Source organism: Corythoichthys intestinalis, chromosome 9, assembly GCF_030265065.1.
Source record: "Corythoichthys intestinalis isolate RoL2023-P3 chromosome 9, ASM3026506v1, whole genome shotgun sequence".
Classification (NCBI taxonomy): Eukaryota; Metazoa; Chordata; class Actinopteri; order Syngnathiformes; family Syngnathidae; genus Corythoichthys; species Corythoichthys intestinalis.
Genome location: NC_080403.1, coordinates 41,009,510 through 41,031,422, shown reverse-complemented (window position 1 = coordinate 41,031,422; position 21,913 = coordinate 41,009,510). Strand labels below are relative to the sequence as shown.

Genomic DNA, 21,913 nt, shown 5'->3' with positions numbered 1-21,913 from the left:
GAAGCATGGGGGTGGAAACATCATGCTTTGGGGCTGTTTTTCTGCAAAGGGACCAGGTCGACTGATCTGTGTAAAGGAAAGAATGAATATGGCCATGTATTGAGAGATTTTGATTGAAAATCTCCTTCCATTAGCAAGGGCATTGAAGATGAGAGTGGCTGGGTCTTTCAGCATGATAATGATCCCAAACACACAGCAAGGGCAACAAAGGAGTGGCTTCGTAAGCCAGTTTCCAGATTTCAACCCCATAGAAAATCTGTGGAGGGAGTTGAAAGTCTGTGTTGCCCAACGACAGCCCCAAAACATCACTACTGTAGAGTAGATCTGCATGGAAGAATGGGCCAAAATACCAGCAACAGTGTGTGAAAAGCTAGTGAAGAGTTACAGAAAACGTTTGGCCTCCGTTATTGCCTACAAAGGGTACATAACAAAGTATTGAGATGAACTTTCGGTATTGACCAAATACTTATTTTCCACCATGATTTGCAAATAAATTCTTTCATTTCTCAATGTGATTTTCTGTTTTTCCCCCCACATTCTGTCTCTCATGGTTGAGGTTTACCCATGTTGACAATTACAGGCCTCTCTAATATTTTCAAGTGGGAGAACTTGCATAATTAGTGGTTGACTAAATACTTATTTGCCCGACTGTATGTCCAGCTTGGATCTTTTACATCCATTCAAAAGTGATACTATTTGGTGAATAACACTAAATGACATCTGGTACGAGCATTCATTAATGCTCATGACAGTGTCATGTCACAATTATGATTGTCTAATGACAGTCATATGGCGCCACTGTCAAACGACTGGAACAGTAACTGAAGAAATAATTAGCACAGAACATGAAATTTGATTGTTATTTACATCTGTAGCACTGCAATGCATGCTAGGAGGCATGTTGGATGACACCAGTGTTGACAGTAGGTGGCAGCAGATGTTGACCGTCTCCTACAAGGGAGCAGTAATTGCCAAATGAAGCTTGTTTATGCAAGCAATGAATTAAGCATGTTTAAGCATGGTGGTTCATTTTGTCTTATGACAGTCGTAGGACGTCGCTGTCAAATAAAGTGTTACCGGTTAATATCTTTTGGTGTAAAGATCCCATAATACGCTGAGGACAGCTGCGGCTTATAATCCAGTACGGTTTATCTATGAACAAATGCCGTTTTCGTGCCAAATTTGGTGGGTAGTGGCTAATAGTCAGGTGCGCCTTGTAGTGCAAAAATTACAGTAATTTTGCTTTGAGTTCAGCCAAGTTTTGTGGTCCTCTAGACTAGAGATGAAACGATTACTCGAATAATTCGAGTAACTCAATTTTAAAAATTGATCAAGGAATTTTCTCCCCCTCGAGGAATTGTTTCATTTTGCCAGCGTTAAGCATGACGTTTTGCCCGGACTGCTTTTCATACAGCACAACAGACTGCCGTCACGTGCGTATAGGAAAAGAGAGGCGGCGGATATATTTGATTTCAACCATGCATGAATATACAGGTTGTTATGTACTTCCTCAATCTAAGTACACTTGTACAGACTTGAGTGGAAAAAACACTTCTCTATTCATTGTGTTTCTCATCACATGTGCACACGACTAATTAGAAAGTTTCCTTTTTACCGTAATACCACACCAGCGCAACAGCAGTGTGACATAAATATGTTACAGAGGTAACGACGACAAAGCTGATGAAAGCGAAGAGAAAGTCACGAAGAAAAAGCAGAAAATGTCAAAAGTGTGGGAGCATTTCAAGCTGGGGACCAAGGCGAACACTGTTTCATGTATTCACTGTAAGACAGTGCTATGCTCTACTCAGCTTGACCAAAGGCACACATTTTCTCAGAGAGTGGAGGACCTATAGCCGGGACAAGGCAAGGCAAGGCAAGGCAAATTTATTTATATAGCACAATTCAACACAAGGCAATTCAAAGTGCTTTACATCACATGAAGATAATAAAAATCACATTTAAATCAACACAACGTAAAAACCAAGACAAAAGATCGCATTTAATCACAGAATAAAAATAAATACATAAAAATAAAACAAAAATAAAACTAAAACTACTACTACTAATAATCATTGAAATCAGCAATGGAGATAAGCACAAGAGGAATAGAAAGCAGGTAGATTGAAATATATAGACAGTTATGGATATGCAGTGCTAAACAAAAGCGTTTTTAGCCCTGATTTAAAAGAGCTAACAGTTTGAGCATACTTCAGACGTTCGGGTAACTTGTTCCAGAGGTGAGGAGCATAATAACTAAATGCGGCCTCACCCTGCTTGGTTCTTGTTCTTGGAACATGCATTTACAAGGTAAATTTAAGTTAATGTAGCGCTAATAAATAAGATTAACGTTACTGTACATTTCTAACGTAACGTTAGCCCTGTGGGAGGCTAGGTTTCTATTAATTATGACTACTGTCGATGCGTGGTTAATGTGTCTTTCATACATGCTTTATTTAATCTAGAGTGATGAGGGTCTTTAAAAAAAAAAAAAAAAAACATAATAAAGCTAATTTTAGCTAAAACACCAAGTAGCACTGGTGCCTCATGTGCTCCAATACAGCAGGTATAATTCATTTATTTTAAACTCTGCAAAAACTCAAAATCGTATCAGGACTTTTAATTTAGACTTTAAACTTTACTAGAACTTAGAAATAGCTTGACACAAATGGAAATTCAATCGAAAACACATGGGGAAAAATATGTAACTTTTAAGTGGTGTGTTTTATCAAGTGTAATGACTTTTTTTTAGGTAAGAAATAAGATTAAAAAAAAATATATATATATTTTTTATTTTTTTATTTTTAAATAAAAATGAATAGTTTTTGGAGCGAAAGCATTGAATTCTTTGTTTTTTTTTTCTAGTCAAATCTGAGATGCAATTGTTTGATTTTTTTCAACAATGTACATCTAAAAGACAATAATTGTCTAAAATGGTTCAATATTAGGTGAAAAGTCTTGTTTCCTCATGTATATTTATACTTGCTCTTTACCTAAAATATGTTTTTTCGTTTACTCGATTAAGCGATGGAATTTTCAGTAAAATACTCGATTACTATAATATTCGATAGCCACAGCCCCTACTTTGAACGATTTAAAAATGCCCAAATTTTGTGTGAGTGACGCTAAAGCTACAGAAATAGGCTGCTTTCGAAAATACACAATCCTTGAAATTTACTTGTTTCTTTTTTTGGCATAATTGTGATTAATTTCAGTTGTTTGAGAGCGAACTTCTTGACTTTCTTCATCGCTCTGTTGGTAAAATGGAAGGAAATTAGCCCATTTCATTGTAATTTGGATCGACCAACAGAGCAGGTAAGCGTGAATTTAATTTCTCGCTATGTATGCGGCAAGTTTAATAAACTTGGGCTTATTGTACAGGGCGTAGCTTTGAAAAACAATATCGTTATGTGATGCAATTTTCCAAAGTCAAATGCTGTTTGGACAGAGATGGGCTTCATGTGACTAGATAGAGAAACTTGTGCTTAAGGCTTGGCAGCTTCCACTGCTGCAGTCTGCAGTGTTTTATGAAAAGGACAATAAAGTCATTTTCTAATATTTTAAACCGTTTCATGAATAGATATATCGAAATGGAAGCGTGTCCTCTTTGAAGTGTGTTATCTGTAGTTTATTTGGTGGTTGCAATTGCATTTGCCATTAACGCCAATGGACGACCATTGCATTTGAACTGGGAAGGGTTGGCAGTAGGGCGGCATCTATCAATTGTTTTAGTAGTCGATTAACCTATCGACTAGTTTATTCGAATATCTGATTAATAGGAATAATATTAAGAGGAACATTTAATGCGTTGCCAAATAAATTTTAGGAGACCCTTGCTAAGATTGAGCATTAAATGCGAACACAAACTAAAATTCCCGAGTGTTTCTTCAAACTATGAAGAATCGCACTTTCGTTTCAAAATAAATTAATAATACCTAAGGTTAGCGTCAAACAATTGGCAAAGAAACAAAGAACAATTGGCTAACTTGCACAGCAAAAGTCCGCTAGCTTAAATGCAATAAAATGCTAAATTTTTTGTAATTTTTCTTAGCAAATCGTTCAAACATGTTCCTACAAATAACTGATAAATACACATATAAACTAAATTACGAATGCATAAAAAAAAGCAACCAACTGATGTTGGCCTTAACAGGGAGCACCTGGATTCAGCCATGTTAAATGAGTTATGTCATATTCACTGTTGCCACTAGAGGTCAGTGTATCCAACCAAATCAATCGAACTAAATGCAAACACTTTCAAAACAAACCATTGTAACGCCATTCTAAATTAAACGAATACTCGAAGCAGCAAAATTTGATTCGAAGTTTATTTTCTAATCGAATTACTCGAGTTAATCGATTAATCGTTGCAGCACAAGCGATCAAAAGAGGAATGATGGTTGGACGTTTATCGCCAACACTGGTAGGGATTTTATGTTGACTTGGGTTATGTTTGTTAAGTTTGTGTGACATCATTCCTTGTAAATGGCAGTCACTAAGGTATAAACCTGTCTAGTGACTGACTGAATTCTTCTTGGTTGTTGAAGACGTTTCATCTTGAATCAAAAAATTTATTTCATTTCTCTTTGTTCCCCATGTGGAGTCTTCCTATTTATATATCTGGCGGGTGTATTTGCTGGGGGATGTTGTTGTTGTCGTCGTCAGTCTGACTTGCAACAGCTCCCCTTCTTCCTTATTCCCTTGCTTTTGGATCCACCCCGCCTTGTTGCTCATTTACCTGAAGTCCGATACTGTGAAATGATCTTTAGAAGAGAGATGTCTAGGCATTGCTGCCTCTCTCCAAGGGGACAGTGATAAAATCATTGGATTGACTTAAAAACTAAGCCATTGACATGGCTGAGACTGACCTAATTGTTGCATGTGTCATAGACTTCATAATGATATTGACGGGTCAGATTCGACCTTCAGTGCGCCACGCCTTGAAGGGGGCCATCCCACAATCAGCTTCAGTTATTTGCAGTCGGTCGCAGCTACACATGCAGCGATCCAACGCCGGATTTATGTTGAAAAAGTACGAAAGCTGTACCGCGTACAAACAGGAAGGATTGTCTCAGGAGTGATTTGTTCGAGGATTCAAGGTAATTAATATTTATTTTTTCGTACCATGCATGCATTTTGAAACGTTGTGAAAAAAATCAATGTGAGAAATTAGCCGCTACAGCATTGGCATTATACTTTGCAATATTTACGTAAATTAAATGCAACCTGGACGGATTTTTTTTGCTTTTAACCAAGAATTGAGACTATTTTACGTCCATATCTATAAAGAAACGGAAAAAGCTCTTTGTTTACATATGGTGGCCGCCAATTTCTTTACTGACTAGCCTCATAGTTCACAATATTTACGTAAAATAAATGCTATGCACAGTTTTTTTTTTTTTTTTGCTTTTAACCAAGAATCGAGACTGTTTTACATCCATATCTATAAAGAATTCAGGGATGTAAGCATTTATTCACAAGAATTTTCACCGGAAAAGCTCTGTTACATATGGCGGCCGCCACATTGATTGACAGACTAGCATCGTACTTGGAAGTATTTACGTGAAGTAAATGCAAACTGCATGTTTGTTTTTTTGCTTTTAACCAAGAATCGAGACTGTTTTACATCTATATCTATAAAGAGTTCAGGGATTTAAGCATTTATTCACAAGAATTTTCACCGGAAAAGCTCTGTTTACATATGGCGGCCGCCACATTGACTGACAGACGAGCATCATACTTCGACGTATTTACGTAAAACAAATGCTAACTGCAGTTTTTTTTTTTTTTTTTGCTTTTTAACCAAGAATCGAGACTGTTTTACGGTCATATCTACAAAGAATTCAGGGATTTAAGCATTTATTCACGAGAATTTTCACCGGAAAAGCTCTGTTTATACATGACGGCCGCCACATTGACTGACAGACTAGCATCGTACTTCGACATATTAACGTAAAAGAAATGCTAACTGCACGTTTGTTTGTTTGTTTGTTTGTTTGTTTGTTTTTTTGTTTTTAACCAAGAATCGAGACTGTTTTAAGTCCATATTGTTGTGTTGTTAAATTAGGTGAACGCTAGGAGGTGCACTTGGATAGGGCAATGAAGGACATCCTAAAATGCAGTGTGAAAAAGAAAAAAGAGTAAAGAGGAGTTGAAGCCAATACACGTCTCCTGCTTGCTTTGTTATTTAACCTGCTACAATACCACACATATCTATAAAGAATTCAGGTATTTAGGTATTTACCTGAATTTTCACCAGAAAAGCATTGTTTACATATGGCAGCCGCCACACTGACTGACAAACTAGCATTGTACTTCGACATATTTACGTAAAATATATGCTAACTGCACGTTTTTTTTTTGTTGCTTTTAACCAAGAATCGAGACTGTTTTACGTCCATATCTATAAAGAATTCAGTGACTTAAGCTTTTATTCAAAAGAATTTCCACCGGAAAAACTCTGTTTACATATGGCGGCCGCCACATTGACTGACAGACTAGTATCATACTTCGACATATTTACGTAAAATACAGTAAATGCTAACTGCGTGTTTTTTTGTTTGCTTTTAACCAAGAACCGCGACTGTTTTACAGCCATATCTATACAGAATTCCGGTATTAAAGCTTTTATTTACAAGAATTTTCAACGAAAAAAGCTCTTTGTCTGTGATTGCACTCGGTCAGCTTTGACGTCCACGCCAACAATGCAGGACCCCTATTAATCTATGCATGTGTGCTGGGTTCTGTGTCTACTTTTCATGAATGACAGCATAAAAGACTTGGTAGGATTTCAGGTTTGCTGCAGTCACAGCCTCACAGAGTAAAAGCGGCCAGTAAAATAAAATCTGATAACTAATAATGTTATCTCTCATGTTAATAGAAAAATAAAATAAGGGAAAATCTGCCTCATTAAAAATGTAACCGTGACACTGTACACCAGACATGTCCAAAGTACGACCCGGGGGCCAAATGCGGCCTGTGGTCAAATTTTATCCGGCCCCCAGCCTCTGTCATAAAATCAATAACATCTGGCCCGCACACAGACTTTATAAATTGGTGAGCAGTACTGCAACCAGCAAATGAAGTAACTTACACACGAAATGCTGCTCCTCATTTACCCACTAAAAGGCAGCAGCACTTTAACCCTTTATTGCAAAATGTATCACATTGGTACACCTAAAATTTTATGATTTTCAGACTAATTTAGAATTTTAACATATCTTTTTGAAAAAAAGAAAAAAAAAGATGGATGCATGTCAACACATGCATCTGCAGGTTTCATGAGAAAAAAACATGATTTAGCATGGGTTATAGATATCAGAGCGCTTATTACACATATTCATTTTGAATTTTCTTTTCACAAATTTGAAAAAAGGTTTCATTAGGACCTTATTTTTCAAATTTTGGGATTCTGTGATAATTGCTTCATGTTGCAGGTATTTAAGGGCTAAGCAACATTACTCCGTGTGACCCTCTACTTCCAATTTTCTAAAATGGCGACACTCAACAAAAAAAAAGTTGACTGTGACGGCCAACGCTTCAAGGATAGGTGGAAATTGGACTTTTTCTTCACTAAAATCCGCAACAACTGTGTCTTGCCTCATTTGCAAAGAGACAGTCGCTGTTTTTAAAGATTTTAATGTGAGGCGATATTACCAAACAAGACACGCTGACATGTACGACAAGATTACAGGGAAGATACGCAGCGAGAAATTGAAGCAACTTGAAGCTAATTTAATTTCACAGCAGTAGTATGTCACAAGAGCCCGAGAGTCGAAAGAGAACACCGCAAAGCCTAGTTGTGAGATTGTTGAAATTATTCATTAAAAAATGTGACAAAGCAAATGTGACACACTGAATGGCTTGCTAAATTTTGCTTAAATATATTGTTCTACGTAAAGGACGTCAGCCAAGGTCGGCCACCCAGATTTTTACCACACCAAATCTGGCCCCCTTTGCAAAAAGTTTGGACACCCCTGCTGTACACATATTTAATAATTTTCTGCCAGTGTCAATCAAAACAGAGCATATTATCTCATATTACTGATTTCATAATCTTTTGGCCAGTGAGTGTACATCACACAATGAGATGAATAAGAGGCAAGTAAACTGACCCAAACAAGAAGCTGTGTCATCACCACATCAGCCTGCTGACAGGCAGCATGAAGAGCTGAGCCGGGCAGTCGCAGTGCCATGAGGGATCGGGAGGAGAGCGCCACACTGGGGGGGCCGTTTATGTCCTCCTTAGTGCAGTGGGCAAGGAGGAGCAGCAGTTTGGGGAGGTTGTGCTCCATGGCGGCCAGTAGAAGACGGCCGGACAGTGTGATATCAGGACCCTCATTGGGACTGGGAGGAGGCAAAGGTGCCACAAAGAGTTTTTGCTCATATTTCGCCCGAATCCATGACTCTCGTTCTTCTCTGGAAAAAACATCACACATAACGAAAGCTTAGAGACAGCCAGGTCTTCACCGCTATACACTTTTATTACATATTTTAAGGATTTCCCTGATCCGATCATCTGGTTGGAAATTGGGCCCGATCACGTCATTTTTAGAAGAACATATCGGGTGCAAAAGATCGGGTTAAATTTTTTTTTTTAGTAGTATTAACTCATTGGCTGCCATTGACGACAATAGACATCCAATCCAACTTGACTGGAGAACTGGCAGCGATCAAACGATTTGGAAGCGATCGTTCAATGGCAGTGAAACACTCAATGCCGACCTTTCCAGTTCAAATAAATGTTACGTCTTTTGCTATTAATTGCAAGTTAAAGGGAATCTCGGACTTAAAGACTTGTAGGCGCTAATAATTTAATAACAAATTTTCTCTTTTACTAAAATATGTTATTAGAAACAAAAAAATATTGCTATTGATTTAAAAATCCATAATATTTAGTACAAGTTTTGTCCTTTTTGAGGGCGCCATGTTTTATAGACGCTCGGGGTGATGACGTAGTTGGCCTGGACTGGGAGAATAGCCGTGCTAGCTAGCAAGTGAAGCTAATATGACGACTGGCATGATTTTGTCACATTCTGCTGCTGGTCAGATTGTTTTGTGACAGAGCTGTGGGGTGAATTCCCGACGTCGTACCTGCATCCAATTCCGGCACATCAGCAGGCAGGTTGCCGAGATATTGACTCGCTGCGATTTGACAGTTTGTATTCTCGATCCCTTCGTTGCTTGCCTTGGTTTTTTTTTTTTTACGCAGCGAGACGTCCAACACATGAGCACATTGGTTAAAAATGGTGAGTGCTTACTATTTGTGTTTTTATTACCTTTTCATTGGCTCAAAATACTTTTTGCATGTGTTTCCCTCTCATACTTTTAAGCATTGTGTTTTTCTTGTGGTAGCTTTAAAGCAGATTGTTGATCTGTTGACCACATTAGTCACGTAATGAATTTAAATTACTCTTGTTTGAGATTAACTACGTTGAAGTATTTTCTCAAGGCATCTTTAGTATGTTCTGCCTGTATGGATCTAAAGAAAACAAGCTGAAAGCGCACGGTAGTACTTTGGGTGTCAAATTCGCCTCTTGTGGGACGTTTCGCTGGTGTCGCACAATTTGGCAGAACACCGGTTTTGTCCTACTCTCGTCTCGTCTCATCCCATCTTTCCTGTTAATTTTGCTTTTGCTGCTCGTTTTGTGAAATATTGACAGTGCTGTCCTGCTCATGAATGTTCCTCTCGGGTTCAAATTGAAAGGGCGGAAAAGATGACATGTCGCTAGTCACACTCTGGAAGCCCGGCAGCGTAGTCCAATGATGTCAACGCCCTGCGACGTCAACAAAAATGGCGACCCACTCGTTAAACTAATTTTATAAATTGTATAAAAATGAAACCATCAAGAGGGGTTTTAATATCAAATTATTTAAACCCATACTAAATTTTATCTATTAAGAACTACAAATCTTTTCTATCCGTGGTTCCCTTTAAGAGATACAAGTAACAAAATAATTCAGATCTGTAACGATTACGGCTGTCCTCGATCTGACCACGAAATCCTGGATTGGGCCCAAGCAGGTCATTTTTAGAATATCAGAATTAGATGAAAAACATTCAGATATTTTTTTATTTTTTTAATTAAGGGATACAAAGCAACACAATAAGATGCATAAGGATATTGCCAATAGGAACAACAACAAAAAATGGAAGTTTAGGACGACAGACAATTTTTGGAACATCGGAATCGGGTGGAAAAATATTGTTTTTAAGGTTTTTCTTATTTCACTATAAAGCAACAAAATAATCAAGATGGACAAGGATATTGTCAGAATAAACCCCAAAAATATATACATTTAGTGAGACTTATTAAATAAATGAAAAGATTGCTGAGGAATTGAATTGGTACTCTGAATCGGCAGATCCTCGGATGCAAAAATTTGTGATCGGGACAGGTGTAGTATATTGTGAGCCCTTGTTTTTCGTAGTTAATGTGGACCAAAACCCACTGCGATATGTCAAAAACCGCGAAGTAGCGCCTCCCCCCTAAAAAAAAAAAAAAAAAAAACGAATTGGTACTCGGAATCGGCAGATCCTCGGATGCAAAAATTTGTGATCGGGACAGGTGTAGTATATAGTGAGCCCTTGTTTTTCGTGGTTAATGTGGACCAAAACCCACTGCGATATGTCAAAAAACGCGAAGTAGCGCCTCCCCCCTAAAAAAAGACAAAAAACAAAAACAAACAAACAAAAAAAAACAATTATGTGTATTCAATGAATTTATTCCGATTTACTGGAAAGATATACATATAAGACATGTTAATAAATGGGTTTTAAGCAGTTCAAATGTAATAATTGTGGTAAGTTTTGAATGTGTTACTGTCCCACCGAATTATTTTTAAACAAGAATAAAGTAGAAAAATGCTTGTCTTTATTAAATGTTTCATAAAGTGAGTCCATTCAAATCTGCTCACTTGCTCACTTAAAATACAATGAGTTGCCACAGCAACTGTTGAACAAGTTAAACGATGATTGACGCATACGGCGCTTTAAAGTTTTGGCTTACAAGCGTCTCTGGCAAGATCAAACCTTAACATCTGTCAATCATCGTTAACTTTAAAAAGCAACTCCACTGCACTTCCTGACCAAGAAAAGCAACAAGAGCGAGAGTGAGGGACTACGTGATCAGATCGGGACATTTATTAATTGAAAAAAAAAAATCCGCGATGAACTGTGGGCATGAAGTTTGAAGCGCGAAGTAGCAAGGGATCACTGTATATTTATGTATCATATATACAGTGGGGAGAACAAATATTTGATACACTGCCGATTTTGCTGGTTTTCCCACTTGCAAGCCATATAGAGGTCTATAGTTTGTATCATAAGTTCTCTTCAACTGTGAGGGACGGAATCTAATACAAAAATCCAGAAAATCACATTGTATAATTTATAAATAATAAATTTGTATTTAACTGCATGAAATAAGACATACAGTACATTACCAACTAGTAAATATTTCGGCTCTTAGTTCTTTTTTAAAAAGCCCCTGTTCTCCACTCATTACCGGAAGTAACTGCTCCTGTTTGAACTTGTTACCTGCATAAAAGACTCCTGTTCACATGCTCAAACAAACAAACTCCAACCTCTTCAAAATGGCCAAGACCAAAGAGCTGTGTAAGGACATCAGAGATAAAATAATAGACCTGCACAAGGCTGGGATGGGCTACAGGAAAATAAGCAAGCAGCTTGGTGAGAAGGTAACAACTGTTGGAGCAATTATTAGAAAATGGAAGAAGTTCAAGTTGACGTTCAATCTGCCTCGTTCTGGGGCTCCATGCAAGATCTCACCTCGTGGGGCTTCACTGATCATGAGGAAGGTGAAGGATCAGCCCAGAACTACACGGCAGGACCTGGTCAATGACCTGAAGAGAGCTGGAACCACAGTCTCGAAGAAAACCATCGGAAACACATTACGCCGTCATGGATTAAAAGTCCGCAAAGTCCCGCTGCTGAAGCCAGTGCATGTCCAGATACGTTTAAAGTTTGCCACTGACCATCTGGATGATCCAGAGGAGCAATGGGAGAAGGTCATGTGGTCGGATGAGACCAAAATTGAACTTTTTGGTCTAAACTCGGCTCGTCGTGTTTGGAGGAAAAAGAAGGATGAGTCAACCCCAAGAACACCATCCCAACCATGAAACATGGAGGAGGAAATATCATTTTTTGGGGCTGCTTCTCTGCCAAGGGTACAGGACAACTGCACCGTATTGAGGGGAGGATGGATGGGGCTATGTATCGCCAGATCTTGGCTGACAACCTCCTTCCTTCAGTGAGAGCCCTGAAGATGGGCCGTGGCTGGGTCTTCCAGCATGACAACGACCCAAAGCACACAGCCAAGGCAACTAAAGAGTGGCTCCGTAAGAAGCATCTTAAAGTCCTGGAGTGGCTTAGCCAGTCACCAGATCTGAACCCGATAGAAAATCTCTGGAAAAGGCTCTGGAGAAGATCTGCATGGAGGAGTGGGCCAAAATCCCTGCTGCAGTGTGTGCAAACCTTGTCAAGGACTACAGGAAACGTTTGGTATCTGTAATAGCAAACAAAGGTTTCTGTACCAAATATTAAGTTCGATTTTTGTGATGTATCATATACTTATTTCATGCACTTAAATGCAAATTTATTATTAAAAAATCATACAACGTGATTTTCTGTTTTTTTGTGTTAGATTCCGTCCCTCACAGTTGAAGAGAACTTATGATACAAATTACAGACCTCTACATGCTTTGCAAGTGGGAAAACCAGCAAAATCGTTAGTGTATCAAATACTTGTTCTCACCACTGTATAAATATTATTTTTACTGTCATTACCGGCTAGCATCAGGTGGCGGTTTACGATGGCCCATGGTACGTGCCTCCCATATGCAATTCACCATGTGGTTGCCAATGGCGCTAAGAACCAGAGTGAGTTCTCGTGGCAGGTCGTCCAGATCCAGGGAGCGAACGCGCGAAACGTGGGTCCCCAGGTTACGGTGAATCCCCGAACACTCGATGCAAATGAGGGCACCGAGGTTCAAACTGGCCCACGTAGGATCTTCGAGAGAAAGAACACATAAACCAATCACAACTATTTGTAAATCAACAATCATCAGCTACTTATTTAATGTCATATCTGTCCCCCAAGGAAGACTGTAGTCATTGAGAAGCACAATGTTTAATGGAGAAAAGTACCCTTCCTCCCACAGCATGGTGACCCAGTTTTGATTCAGTGGAAAAATTAACAAGACATCAATGTGTTTTTGCAGCTTGTAATCAAGAGTATAACACTGATTTCTGTTTTACATTGTTCTATTCTGAGATTTTCTTTTTCGCCCACTGTGATCATTTAAATTTGCGAAAAATGAGAGAAATTACTCAATAGCTAATGCAATGCTTTGTTCTATTGTTCTGTTCAACATCATTCATCTTCAAATGAAGGCAATAAGAAGATGAAAGATGACGGCACAAAAAAGCACAACGAAACTTTGTTTGGAGCATCCATCCAGCTCATACAGCTTACCAACTTAGCTGTATGAGCTGGATGGATGCTCCAAACAAAGTTTCGTTGTGCTTTTTTTGTAACAATGACAATAAATATTCTGAATCTGAAATATTCTGAATCTGAATCGCTTTTGAATACTACGTCAGATGTGACATGGTAGACAGACACAAAGGGTCCAAATAGATAAAGATGTCACTAACTGGGAGCATCGCAGTCGACACAGAAGTTGTTGCCTTTTGCGTTGCGAATAGCCTGCAGAGCCACGGCCTCGCTGTGGCTGTTCTTGCGAGCCTGTGAAAAACACAAAGTATATTCTGTTAGCAATACTCTTCTCCAAATCTGCCTGTGAAGAAGCTGTAAAAGATGGCTAAGGATATTAAAAGGGGTTGACCCGAGGCAAATTGTTTCACTACAAAAAAAACCTCTGCATCATCGCATTAACTCGTGATATCGGAGGAAATTACATTTTTAAGCACTCATCCAAGGATGTGTCCTTGCTGCAGTGCGGGTATCAGCACAATGCAATATTGAGCAGGCCTGAAATCATGACATGCTGGTGATGAAGTGACTTCAGCAGCGGAAAATCAATTAAACTTTCTTTATCTTTTTGACAAGAGCCATCATGGCGGTGTTGTAGGATCATGAATCAAGGATGAAATGTTTTATAATGTATATCCAGTGCAAACAGATGGCACACTCCGATGAATAAGAGGTGCAGGATTTTTCAAAAAGCATACATTTGCGTATGTGTGTGAGGACTTGCTTGCCTGACCTTATTCTTACTGCTCTCACACAGCTGCAGGCTGGCCAGGATCTGGCTCTCAATGGCTTGCACCCATGAATCCCTCTCTTCAACACTCTGGGCCTCAAAATGCCACGTCTGGCCAGAGCTCGACACAATGAGGAAATCGTTGTTTTCTTCATCTGTCACATAAACAAACACACACAAACTAATCGTTAATTGCAGGTTATTTTCACCAAGTTATCTTGAATAGTATGAATGTTGCTAAATCAGTAGCAACAACAACCATAGAGTGGTGTGAAAAAGTATCTGAAACTTTTGGAATTTCTCACATTACTGCATAAAATCAACATCAAATGTGAGCGGATCTTTGTCAAAATCACACAGATGAAAAAACAGTGTCTGCTTTAATTAAAACCACCCAAACATTTATAGGTTTTCATATTTTAATGAAAATAGTATGCAAACAATGACTGAAGGAGGAAAATAAGTAAGTGAACCATCACATTTAATAGGGGTGTGACAAAATATCGAATTGGCGATATACCGTGATACTTTGCATCCCAAAAGGTTATCGATATGCTCCTGCCAAGAATCGAGATATTTAAAAAAAGGTGTCAATGTCTAAAAAAAAAAAAACCAAGAACCAAAAAGTTGCTACCAAAAATCTTTCACCATAATAGTGTCTCAGTTAACTCTAAGGCTACATTGACGGTGCTCGACCCACAATCCATTTAGACTGGGAATGTTTGTTCTTAAGAAACCAAAGCATTCACAGTCATTCTGTCCGATTTTCAGGGCATTTACACGTCACTTGCTGTTCATTTTAGGGCATTTACAGGTCATTTCCTGTTGAGTTTGAGTCACTGCCTATTCATTTAGGTGATTCTCAGGTCACTTCCTGTTCTATAACTCAAAATAAACAGGAAGTGACCCATGAAATACCCCAAAATCAACAGGAACTAACTGAAAATCAACAGGTAAATGACCTTAAATGGCCCAAAATTACCTCATTGCCTGGCATTGGCTGTCACTGACGCCCATAGACGTTCAATCCGTTTGAAGTGGGAGGGATGGCTGCCACCCTCCCATTTCAAATGGATTGGACGTCTACTAGTGATAAACTCATTCCAATTCACAACAGAAGCTTGTTTTTCTGTTTATTAGTTGTTTGTTGAATATCCTACAATGATTTCCTGACCAATGTATCGATAATTGCTGTATCGCTATATCGTCAGATCATCGTTATCGTGAGCTTTGTATCGCTAATCGTATCGTATCGTGAGGGAACAAGACGTTCCAACTCCTAACATTTAATGTTTCGTGGCCCCCCCTTTGGTAGCAATAACTTCAACCAGAAGCTTCCTGTAGCTGCAGATCAGTCTGACTAATCTTGGCCCATTCTCCTCTACAAAACTGCTGCAGTTCAGTCAGATTCCTAGGATGTCTGGCATGAATCGCTGTCTTTAGGTCATGCCACAGCATCTCAATTGAGTTCAGGTCTGGACTTTGACATGGCCACTCCAGAACGTGTATTTTGTTCTTCTGAAACCATTCTGAAGTTGATTTAATTCTGTGTTTTGGATCATTGTCCTGTTGCAGCATCCATTGTCTTGTTGCAGCATCCATCCTCTAAAGTATTTAGCTTCAACTGTCTGACAGATGGCCTCAAGTTTTACTGGAAAACATCCTGATAAACATTTGAATTCATTCTTCCATTAACGATCACAAGTTGTCCAGGCCCTGAGGAAGCAAAACAGCCCCAAATCATGATGCTCCCTCCACCATGCATCACAGTGGGAACGAGGTGTTGATGTTGGTGAACTGTTCCATTCTTCCTCCACACATGACGTTATGGATTACTCACAAACAATTTAACTTTGGTTTCATCAGTCCACTAAATATTTTGCCAAACTTCTGTGGAGTGTCCAAGTGCCTTTTTGCGAACATTAAACGAGCAACATTATTTTTTTAAGACAGCAGGGGCCACCTCCGTGGAGTCTTCCCATGAACACCATTCTTGGCTATAGTTTTACATATAGTTGATGTGTGCACAGAGATGTTGGACTGTGCCAGTGATTTCAGACTTTTAGAGATGGTTTTGTATCCTTTCCCAGCTTTATACAAATCGACAATCCTTAATCGCAGGTCTTCAGACAGCTCTTTTGAACGAGCCATGATGCACATCAGACAATGCTTCTCATCAAGACATTTCTTAGCAGGTGTGTGTTTTATAGTGGGCAGGGCAGATTTAAACCACTCATAGTGATTGGGCACACACCTTACTTAAATTGTTTGGTAAAAATTGGTGTGTGTGTTTTTGTCAAAGATCAGATCAGATGTGATGGTGATTTTATGCAAAAATGTGACAAATTCCAAAAGGTTCAGATACTTTGTCGTACCACTGTTTAACATTTACAACAACTACAAAGTACAATATTAGTCTCGGAATTGCAAATTGGATTTGATGTAATATGACATTTAAGCAAACAATAACACAATAATCTTATGTGTGAGCAAAAATACTCAGTTTGACCAAAAAATAGAAAATACCACTAATTCACACCTCACAATTTTCGATCATTATGCTTGGTTGAGGCGGCACGGTGGCTTAGTGGTTAGCACATCTGCCTCACAGATCTGAGATCAAGGGTTCAATCCCGGGCTTCGGCCTTCCTGTGTGGAGTTTGCATGTTCTCCCCGTCCCTGCGTGGGTTTTCTCCGGGAACTCCGGTTTCCTCCCACATCCCAAAAACATGCATGGTAGGCTGATTGAACGCTCTAAATTGTCCGTAGGTATGAGTGTGTGCGTGAATGGTTGTATGTCTCCTTTTGCCCTGCGATTGGCTGGCAACCAGTTCAGGGTGTCCCCTGCCTACTGCCCGTTGTCGGCTGGGATAGGCTCCAGCACCTCCGCGACCCTCGTGAGGAAAAGCGGCATGGAAAATGAATGAATGAATGAATGAATGATTGGTTGACGTCACCAACGAATAACTATAGCACTTTCAATGAGGATACATCAAAGGTTCCTTAATTCAAGATAGCCCAGCAAATCTCCTCGATCCTCGCTCCTTGGTCCCCCTCGCTCATCGATAAGCGTTAAAGAGAATTAATATGGCGGCGTAAAAGCACGGGTCACGGCCAATGTTTGAAGGAACGAGGAACATTGAACTTCAGATCAGGGGTGGTCATTACATCGATCACGATCTACCAGTTGATCGCAACACTAGCGTAGGTTTTTTGGGGGGTTTTGAGTGGGCAAAAGATGTGCATAGTTAATTATGTTGTGTGTGCAATATAAGTTCCAGAATCCAGATCATTTTTGACTTTGTAATTTCATTATCAGCTTGCAACATATTGCTGCTGAGCTTCCTTCCTTCCTTTTTTTTTTTTTTAACGTGTCCTGTTCAGCTGCTTGACACGGGGAATGAGAATCTGAGTGTCTTTTTGGTCTGAAAAGTTTTAATGTATCACATGGGAGTATAGCATACTCCCATTGTTATTATTCAAAATGTTTTGTTTATTAGGAGAAAGAAGCGAACAGGAAGGGGTTATGAAGGAACAGAAAAAAAAGAGGACAGAAAAAAAAGAGAGAGACAAAAGAAGCACAACAACATGAAATACACTACATTGAACACCTACACCAACAATGAATATGTTGGTGCTATCGTTAGCTAGTTGTATTTCCGGTTGACACCATACGGGGGATCTGATGACCAAGGAGAAAGAGGTGGGGGGGGGGAGTCAGAAAGATAAGTGATGAGAGGGGGTAAGTGTACACAACTCAGCCATGTGACATGTAGAACCCAGTATTTATGTGAATCCCTTGTGAGTGTGGATATGTTGGCATCCTATTCTGTGCTGTCTGATCACTAATCCTGACACCAATAGTTTATCTACTTGAATGTGTCCAATTGTTGCACCTAGTCATGCGAGATTACCATCACTATCAGACATGTGATAGTCCTGCAGACGAATGGTAATGCCGCGCGGGAGCCGCCCCAGGGCCATGGCCCTTACCTAGCCAGTCGGGGGGGAGCCCATCCCTCCTCCCACAGCTCCAGCAAGGGGGCCGGTGTGATCCCCCTCGAGATCCAGGGTGGTCCCCCTGACCATTCGCACCCCCATCAACCGGCCTTCAGGAAGGGGATGAGGGGGCGTGCAACCACCGCCCTATGAAGACACCCCCACCATCGCCCGCCCCACGAGCCATGGCCGCAGCCACCCCACGGCAGACACGGCACACTGCAGGACTCCCACAGCGTACTAACCCACCAGCACCCAGCCAGCGACCTGCGCAGGGACGCAGGGAGGATACCCGGGCAGAAAAAAAGAGGGGAAGGCGGAAGCAGGAGAGCGTTCCTGCTGAGCTTTGTAGCTCCCCACCGCTGTTGAATTTAAATCGCAGGAGGTTGTCTCTTTGAAAAGTAGATCTTGGAGTAAAAAATACTGAGCACCCCTGCTTTAGATGAACCCACTGAGGAAATACTTGAATGAAAAAGAACCAAACCAAAACACAAAAACACGGCAAACACAAGACACAAAACACTAAACAAAACCCAGACAATGACAGTGTCAACTGAGTGTTTTTTTTTGTTTTTTTTTAATATATACAGTACATAGTTTAGAAAGAAAAGATCAACAACAGGCTAAAATGCATGTACTTTTATGAATATCACAAAACTATGTTGTCATGCACCTACTTAACAGAAGATTATTACTGTTTATATGGCAACCTCAACATTGTTTTAAGTGATGAAAAGCACAACAATAGATGCAATATTCAGGAACAACATAGTCTTGCACCAAATGATGCAATATAGTTTCCTTTTTTTGACAAGGCAACTGTGGTATGTCACCTACAATATAGGGCGCTGTACAACAAGAGTTCATCCTTTCATCCATATTAAAGACTGATTATCTTGGTCAGGGCTGCAATGTGCTAAAGCACAGAATTTTTTGCTCCAAGATCTACTTTTCAGGGAGGCAACCTCCGGCAATCTACCTTAACAGTGGGGGGGTCCAAAAAAATGTAGATAGTTAATTGTTTTGTGCTATATGAGTTTACGTTACTTTATTATTATTATTATTATTTTATGCCGCGGGCTTCTCTCAGTAGCTTTGAGATTAGTGTTGCACCAATACCATTTTTTTGGGCCTCGATACCGATACCTGGGTGTGCAGTACACACAAAGTGAATCCAGTAGAACTTTTGGTATGGGTAACAATAGTTAAATAAACCACTGGCTCTCAAAGGCCATAACAGTGCTAAATTTGTGAAATTAAAACATGTATAATACTAGCCCAACAGTAAGAAAGTAAAAATACAATGAATGAATAATGAATAAACTTTTTAAAACACAGAGTTTTGGCTCTCAAAGGCCAAACAGTTCAACTTTCATGAAATTATAAGTAATCTCAGATTACTTTGCTTAGCACTGTTTTGAAACAGGTCTCAAATTACTGCGTCATTCAGTAAAAAATAAAAGTAAAGTAGACGAAGTGAGCTTTCTCTTGGTAGCAGTTGCTGCTGTCGTAGCCTCAAACTCTTTGTGTTCGTTCACATTTAGTCTTCAAATGTTTTATCAGGTTCGAGGTATCGAAACTGGCCGATTCAACTCCACCTCTCGAAACTTTCAGGCCGCAAATCTTGCATGCAGTTATTCTACTCGACAGAGATTATAAATTGAAATGTCCAAACCGCTGACATTTTCATGTCATATTTTGTTTTTCTTACATAGGAAAAAGCTGCCCCGGCATTGGTTAAGAGCGACTATTGGCCTGCCGACATTGCTCTGGAGCAGGCCGATAGCGATAGCTGTTTGGCATGCAAAGTGATCACGTGTCATCACACAACAGAGAGTGTAGTGAGCGTCAGGACAAATAAAGGTTGCGGTCAAGTTTTTTAATACTGGACCGGTAAATGGTATCGGTGCCCTCTTTGTTGGTACTCGCCGATACCGATACCACCATTTCGGGCCAGATCGGCCCCCTCACCGATATCTCTATCTCCCTATCTCTCCTGCTAACATCAGACGAAAGCTCAATTACATAACGACGACTGAACAGGTCATCAGTCGGTTGCAGGGCATATACAAACATGGACGACCATTCCCACTCACATCCACACCGTCATTTAATGGGAACTGATCCCACACTGAATGCACAGAAGTCAGTACTACTACATCATCAAGAGTTTTAAAAGATGCATTATGATAGCAAATATCAATACATTACCTGTTTTGCTCACGTTCCTTAAGCTACCAAAGCTTTTAAGTTTCCACATTTTGCGCTTGGCTAGAAAAAAGAAAAACAGATCAAATCATTATGAATGGAGACTCAATATATTTAGTTTATTTGGTGTAAAATGACCGTAAGAACCTTGGTGACAACTAATCATCTTTATTTGTAAGCTTTAGAATATGAAAATTGCCATTACCGTCTGCTTGGCCAATAGCGGCATCCCCTTTCTGGTTCGTGCTCTTCTTCCTGCGATGTTTCTTCCTGTCCTCCACTGGAGACGTGGAGCCTACGTCCTTGGTGGACGAAGAGCTGGATACGCCCTCAACGGCAGAGTCTGCTGACACGTTCACACTTAATCGACTCATGTTACAATGTGTGCTATTTTAAGTATTCTGATTCTGTCCCTCACCGACGCTTTGAGCGTGGTTGGAAACGTTGGAGGAACATCTTTGCACGCCTCTGCTACTCCTCAGGAAAAGAGGGCCTCCCAGGCCCTCCATGTCATCCACTTGCAGGATCCCACTGGCACTGACAGGAACTATAAAAGGATCAAATAGTAAAAATATAAAAACATCCAAAATTGCTCATGTTGTAAACAAAATAAAAGTATTACGTTCCCGAAATTCAGTCATCCTGCGGTTAGACTACATAATCAACACAGCGCTCTATTGCTTATTCATTACTGTGTCAATATGATTTATTTATTCATATAAAGTTGCCCTTCCACGGCTGCTGCTTTTTCCTGTGTTAAATTCACAACAGCATTGTATTTATTTATTCATGTTCAGGTGCCAGTTATTTGCCACTTCACTGCTACTGTTTATGTTGTAAATATGCAATAGATACTTTTGATTTAATACACTGTACTTTTTTTTTTCTACGTTCACTTGCGCAGTTGTAGCTGCTATTTATTCCCTGATATAAAAGCCTTGGGGGGAAAAATGATATATGGGTCTGTTCTGAGATCCCCCCCCTTAGATTCTACTGGTGGTTTGTTTGCTTAAGTTAATTGCTCAGCCAAGCAAATTTTAATTGCACTTTGTTTGTTCGCAGTATTATGCATGAGGCTACTTGACTGATTTCCATTAAATGTGATGTGATGAGACAAAGACTTAGACTCCATTAGAGTGAGTTACATTTTTAAGAATATAATTTAGACAGAGATAGGAGTTGAATGATTTTTAACAATTTGTCCTAATTTGTCTGTGAATATGAAGTTTAATTGACATTTTAAAGAAAATTCAAAGTTAGTGCTCATCCAAATTACAATTGTGAGGCCTTGGGTGAGCGCTGCTCTTGCTAACAGTATTGTTTTAATCAACGATAGTGAAAATATTTCGTCGACGAACTTTTTTTTTTTTTTCATGACAATGACATGACGAGCTAAAAACGTGACTAGAGACTAAAACATAACGAGACGAATGCCAGTTTTTGTCTGACAAGATGAATA

The 21,913-nt window shown here is 39.6% G+C and overlaps 1 protein-coding gene across 2 annotated transcripts in view; it reads right to left on the bottom strand.

Moving 5' to 3' along the window:
• Positions 1-21,913, bottom strand: part of LOC130922126 (arf-GAP with GTPase, ANK repeat and PH domain-containing protein 2-like) — a 76,160-nt gene that overhangs the window by 2,864 nt on the left and 51,383 nt on the right. For both annotated transcript variants that reach the window (XM_057846673.1, XM_057846674.1), the window contains 7 exons: positions 20,873-21,001; positions 20,660-20,797; positions 20,458-20,517; positions 14,251-14,402; positions 13,679-13,769; positions 12,809-13,031; positions 8,115-8,418 (listed from right to left, as the gene is read on the bottom strand). In XM_057846673.1, coding sequence (XP_057702656.1) covers positions 8,115-8,418; positions 12,809-13,031; positions 13,679-13,769; positions 14,251-14,402; positions 20,458-20,517; positions 20,660-20,797; positions 20,873-21,001 — 1,097 coding nt within the window. The remainder of the gene's footprint in view (positions 1-8,114; positions 8,419-12,808; positions 13,032-13,678; positions 13,770-14,250; positions 14,403-20,457; positions 20,518-20,659; positions 20,798-20,872; positions 21,002-21,913) is intronic.